Source organism: Nicotiana tabacum, chromosome 13 (genome assembly GCF_000715075.1).
Source record: "Nicotiana tabacum cultivar K326 chromosome 13, ASM71507v2, whole genome shotgun sequence".
Lineage (NCBI taxonomy): Eukaryota > Viridiplantae > Streptophyta > Magnoliopsida > Solanales > Solanaceae > Nicotiana > Nicotiana tabacum.
This window is the reverse complement of record NC_134092.1, coordinates 27548365-27554359: the sequence shown is the minus strand read 5'-3', so window position 1 is coordinate 27554359 and position 5995 is coordinate 27548365. Positions and strand designations below refer to the sequence as shown.

At 34.1% G+C, this 5995-nt stretch overlaps 2 protein-coding genes across 2 annotated transcripts; both read right to left on the bottom strand.

Annotated features, from left to right (window-relative positions):
- Positions 1 to 256: 256 nt before the first annotated feature.
- On the bottom strand, positions 257 to 1207 carry LOC142168044 (uncharacterized). The gene is made up of 2 exons (XM_075228698.1): positions 929 to 1207; positions 257 to 781 (listed from the first exon to the last, which is right to left on the bottom strand). Exons 1-2 carry the CDS (start codon positions 1205 to 1207, stop codon positions 257 to 259), a joined length of 804 nt encoding a protein of 267 aa, XP_075084799.1.
- A 36-nt stretch (positions 1208 to 1243) lies between these two features.
- Positions 1244 to 2146, bottom strand: LOC142168043 (uncharacterized). The gene has a single exon (XM_075228697.1). It carries the CDS (start codon positions 2144 to 2146, stop codon positions 1244 to 1246), a length of 903 nt encoding a protein of 300 aa, XP_075084798.1.
- Between the last annotated feature and the right edge of the window lie 3849 nt (positions 2147 to 5995).

Here is a 5995-nt window from a genome sequence, read left to right as displayed (position 1 = left end):
GTAATCAAAACCAACATACATATATTAGTTGTCATATGCTGCATCACATAAATCACCACACACAAAACTTCATAAATCACAAATACTCAATCACATTACCCCATCGTTGCATTGATTATATGTTTCTCATTGTTAGTATACACACACTATCATTATTGCCAGTGGCAGACCCGTGATTTTTATCAAATGGATTCAAAATACGAAGAAGCAAATATATAAAGAGGTCAACAAAAAAATATATTATTAAAATATATCATTACAACTGTCTTCTACGAGTTTTCATTTCCTGAAACGTATTTATAATAGTCTCATTAGAAATAGTATTAAATATTTTTCTTTCTACATAAGGTACCAAACAACCGCTCATGAATTCGTCATTCATTCGGTTTCGCAATTCACTCTTGATCAACTTCATCGCCGAAAAAGTTCTTTCAACGGTAGCAGTGGCAACAGATAGAAGCAAAGTAAATTTCACAAGGCGAAACACAAATAGATAATTCAAATGCTTCTTTGTCTTAACTAGTGTTTCAGAAAGATCAACAAGTCCTTGTAGATTTGAGAACCTCTCATCAACATCACGAACATCAACAATATAAGTTTCAAGCTGATTCTTGAGTGTAACCGTTATATTCTCATCAAAATCATCAGGATACAATTCAGCCATCCTCAATATCTTGTTTATGTTAAAACTGAAAAATGAGTCAACTGGATTTAAGCAAGCTACTCCAACAAGCAAGTTCGTTGTCACCTCATTAAAATGAGCATTGAGTTCTTGAACTTGCTAATCAATAATCTTAAAAAATATATCAACACGATAGTGATGTAAAATAGTATAATCATCAACTTTACGTCGAGATCTTCCAGAGTTAACGTAGAGGTCATCAAAGTTTGGTATCAAAATATTATACTTGACACAAAATGCAGATACCTTATCAATAAGTGAATCCCATTCTTCTTCTCTTAGCTTTTGCAACCGTCTCTTTGCCACTTCAACAAGTAGAATAGCATTTGCAATATCTTGCTCCTTTTTTTGTAAGAATGTATTAAGCTCATTTGTAATCCCCAAAATATCTCTCATTAGGTGCAACATGAAAGCAACCTCAAATGTTTGACAAGTGCTAAGATATCCCTTTGCCTTATCTCTTTCTTCTAAAGTCCGGGCATCAACAACGATAGTATCAAGAACATCAATAATTGAGCCAAACATAGAAATAAAGTTTTTAAAAGATTTGTAGTGCGAACCCTAACGAGTATCAGCAGCTCTAGCAAGACCAAGTTCTTGATTCAAACCCCTATCAGTTTCAAGTTCACCCATGTCTAATACCTCTTGAACTTTTTCTGCTTGAGATTCTCGAAGATCATCCATACGTTTAAAAGAATCTCCCACTATATTCAATACATTAGAAACCAACAATACAAATTCTCCCACTTCAAGATACTTTTTGGATACCGCAACAAGAGTCAATTGAAATTGGTGTGCAAAATAATGAATGGAATACGCAGATTTACTTTCTTGTTGAATCAAAGTTTTGAGGCCACGTAAATCCCCTTGCATGTTGCTTGCTCCATCATAGCACTGTCCACGCACATAAGATAAACTCAAAGAATGTTGAGCAAGGTAATCAACAATTGCTTTCTTTAAACACAAAGCAGTAGTATTACGAACATGAACGATCCAAATAAAATATTCCACCACATATCCGCATCTATTAACATATCGCATGACAATAGCTAATTGCTCTTTGCGTGATACATCACATGATTCATTAACTAGCAATGCAGAAAATTCTCCATTTAGATCGTCCATAATTGCTTTAACTGTTTCAATTTTACATGCAATGATAATGTCTTTCTGAATTTTATGAGAAGTCAACTGATCATTCTTTGGAGCCTTTTTCAATACAAGATCACGAATTTTATCGCACCTCTCTGTATACCATGAAAGAATCTCAAGAAAGTTACCCTTGTTTAATGATGATTCATCTTCACGATGTCCACGGAATGTCAATCCTTGATTCAATAGGAGTCTCACCACCTCAATTGAAGCCTTCAAGCGAATTTTGTATCCGAGCTTGGTTTGAGTGGATTGCCTATCAAATGAAGTTTGAATTGACTGTCTTTGTTTTAATAGATCTTCACATTTCATTTTTGCCTGATTATGAATACTGCTCGACCCATGCATATCTAATCTGTTCTTTTTGTGCCAGCTCTTAAATTCTAAACTTGAAAATACATCACCTCCACCTTGATGAATGCCTTCATCTTGAAATAAGTAACAATACAAACAGTAAGCCGCATCTTCAATCACATTATACTCCAACCAATTATGATATCCTTTAAACCATTTAGGATTGAAACGACGCTTTAAGCCCGAAAAATCTCTTTGAGAAAACTTATGATATCGGGGTTGGCAAGGACCTCATCGGAGGTATTCTCTTCTAATCTCATCACGCTCATTTGGATGAAAGTCTCTAATGGGTAATCTCTCCTTTGGATCAGTCTTTAAAGAATCGAGATCTATTCCTTGTCTTTGTTTTTTAGAGGTTTGAGGTTGTTCTACTAATTGGTTCAAATTTTCTTCTACGGGAGTAACAATTAGAGAGGATGAACTTGATTGTGGCAACTTGGAAGATACCGGAGGATAAAATCTCTTCATTGTAACATAAACTGGATTACCAAATTAGAATTCGAATTAGAAGAATAATTTAATTTAACTTAAATTTAAACTAATATTTATTCATTCTTCACCAATAATTTAATTTTTTTTTATTTTACATATCATTATATTATAAAACAGTTAGATGAGAATTTAATCATCATTAAATAGCTTTGGACCACAACTTTGGAAGTTCAAAATGTCTTTACAGGAATTATTGTTTTCATCATAACTTTTCTTGAAGCAACAAAGAGAACAAATAAAAAAATCAGCAATGTATTTTCTAGTGATGGGCAAGTATTTTAAAGCATATTATTTATATCATGGAATCATTGAGTTAATTGAAAGGAACACCTATATAATACAGTTAGCCAAACACATATACACTCATACACTTAGAAAATAAAATTAGTCTGAATCCAATGTGTTATAGTCAATTAGTCATTCCTAAATCACTTAATGATAAGATAGACCTAATTTATATGTACAAGAAAAAGATTAGAAATCAGAGAGAAACCTGATGGTGATAGTTGATGGTGAGAGAGTGAGAGGCTAATGGCAGGAGACAGCTATGGAAGGAAGCAATATGACCTTGAAATTGAACTAAAAGATTCAGTAGAGAGAGAGAGAAAGGGAGAGAGACAGAGAGAGACAACAAGCATTTTTTATGAAATATGCAGAGAAACAGAGAAGGGTTTCGGAATTGGGGCTGTTAGTTTGGGAATGGGGTGGGTCACTGTATTTTAGACATAAACGACGTCGTATTTAAATAGAAAAATTGTATTAAAAAAAAAGAATTCTGACTGGTTTCGAACTCAAAACCTTGGGGAAAATTTGAACCCACTTTGCCAACAGGCTATTCGTCATCAATGTATTAAGCGGGGTCAAAATAATTTTTATACATAAAATGTTCTTAGAAATATAAATATACTTATATATACATTGTTATTTTTCGACGAAGCGGGTTCATTTGAACCCTCTTGACCCTACATGGGTCCGCCCCATGATTATTGGAGTGTTGTAATTTTTAAAAACCTTATTATTTTCAGCTTTTCAAGAGAAGTTCGTGTTCTTTATTTTAGGCATCATTCATTGGAAGACCTTAAAATATGCAAGTTGCGGTGACATTAACTTTTCATATACTTTAATTTCTCTCTTATAATTGGATTACTATATATAGGGTGGGGGGACAGGGGTCAGGGAGAGGGCTAACCACTACTAGAAAATATCAAATTTTCGATCACGAAATCCGTCGAAAATCTCTAATTTCCGACGGATTTCAAGTGGTCGGAAAAATGATGGTCGCAAATTTCCGACCATTTTGATCGCAAACGAAAATTGTGCAGTTAACCGGATGAAATTAATGCTTGCGACCACTTTGGTCGGTATATTTGCGATTGATTCAGTTACATTATTATTAATATAAATTAATTATATAATAAATTTTCCGATCGATTTGGTCGGTAATTTAATTATTATTTTTTATTTTATATAAATTTTTCGACCGAATCAGTTGGAAATTAAGAAATTAAAAAATAATTAATTAAATTTTCAACCACTTCAGCCTCAAATCTATGGATTTTCAGGTCCAATTTTCGACCAAATCAGTCACAAAATTTGGTAAAATACAGCCTGTATTTTAAGCCACACCCCCTGCCAAATCAAATAACTAACACACAACAGCCTATGTCACAAATATTCTATCAATAAAACCTAAACAACAAGTTTCAAACTTGTCTAAACGTAACAAAACCATCTATTCTATTAAAACACGTAAAAATCTAAAGCTTTCAACCAAAATAACATTACACCAAGTCTAAAAGGAACAAAGTTTTACAACAATCAATCAAGTCTAAACATCCTATTACACAATCCAAATTACTACCGATCCTCATCAGTTTCAGTCCCCTCATTGTTAGATTCTTCCATTGAATGACGTTATTTTTCATGGTTTGCCATGAATGTACGCATCATACTTATTGTTTCTTGAGCATTGTTCCATTATTGAGACAATTAATTGATTTGCATCTGTATAGTCTCGATTTCTTCAGATGAAGCAGAAGCACCACTAAATAATGCGGTTGGATGACTATACGACGGCTGCACTCTAAGTCTGTAGTATCTACTTTTATTTATTTTTATGAGAAATTAAAAAAAAATTAAATGAGCAAGAGAAGAAACATATAACTTGTGCAAAATAATTTTAAAACGAAGTCATATATAAAAAATTAATAAAATATTTTATACCTTTATTTACTCCAACGGCTGCCTGTGTCCATAGCGAAGTCATATCTTCGGGCGTCGGTTGAGAATCGGGATGAGTTTGTTACCACTCCTCTATTCTTCTTTGATACCCTTTCCGAAATATTTTTGGCAAACATTATATAAGCGAATTAATCTTAACAAAGAATAAAAGCAGTATTGAATTTAGAATCTTATATAAGTTTCTGATGCACGCGGTTCGACCCATTCTTCTCTTGTACCATCCTTCTTCTTCTTCTTCTTATGTGTCTCCTCGAAGACAGTAGCACGAAACACACCCTCCATGTACCTTTTCCTTTCAAAATCAAAAATATGATTTTATTATTTGAATCTCATATAAGTAAAGCTAAAAAAAATTTTATAAATAAATTACCAATCTCAATTGATGGGCAACAAAACCGATTGAACCTCCGGTGTACAACGAGCCACCCTTACTGGATGCTCTGTTTGCCTTCGCTTTTTCACTCTTCAGCTTCCATGGCAAAATTATGTAGATCTTTATTCTATGGCAAAAACCTGCATTATATGTAAAATAAACATTCATTAAATATATTTAGATCTTTATTCTAATAATTAAAAATTAAAAAATTACTTATCCGTCCCTATGGGGTACGATTATCAATCAATGCATATGATCGTACTCTACAGTCCCACCAGCATACTGTCTCTGTGAAGGAGCAACTGAAGCAGTACTAGTAGATGGGGATGCAGCCGCCTGAGATCCTCCAATATCCAGTCAAACAATACTAGGAGAAGATGAGATGGAGATGATAATGGAGTGGACGATGATGCAGGAACAAAACATGAACCATCATGCTGACTATAATGCCCGCCCTGGGATGGAATCAATGGTGATCCATCATGCTGACTAGCAGGGACACGATAACTTAAAGGTGACAAATTAGGCGTGGGGATAAAATTAATAGTAGTGGAGGCCGAACCACCCTGGGTCGGCATAGAATAATATTGTACTATGCTAGCCGGAGGGGAGGGGAACTCTGAAAAACTCAGGTGGTAATGAAGTCGTCGACTGAGAAGGACAAGAAAAACTAGGAGTAGGACTCATCCTAGGCATGT

Coding starts and splice junctions, on each gene's coding strand:
- LOC142168044 (XM_075228698.1), bottom strand. CDS start 1,207: ATGTTTGGCTCAATTATTGATGTTCTTGATACTATCGTTGTTGATGCC. Junction 782..928: donor GGGATTCACTTATTGATAAG/GTATCTGCATTT, acceptor ATTATTGATTAG/CAAGTTCAAGAACTCAATGC.
- LOC142168043 (XM_075228697.1), bottom strand. CDS start 2,146: ATGAAATGTGAAGATCTATTAAAACAAAGACAGTCAATTCAAACTTCA.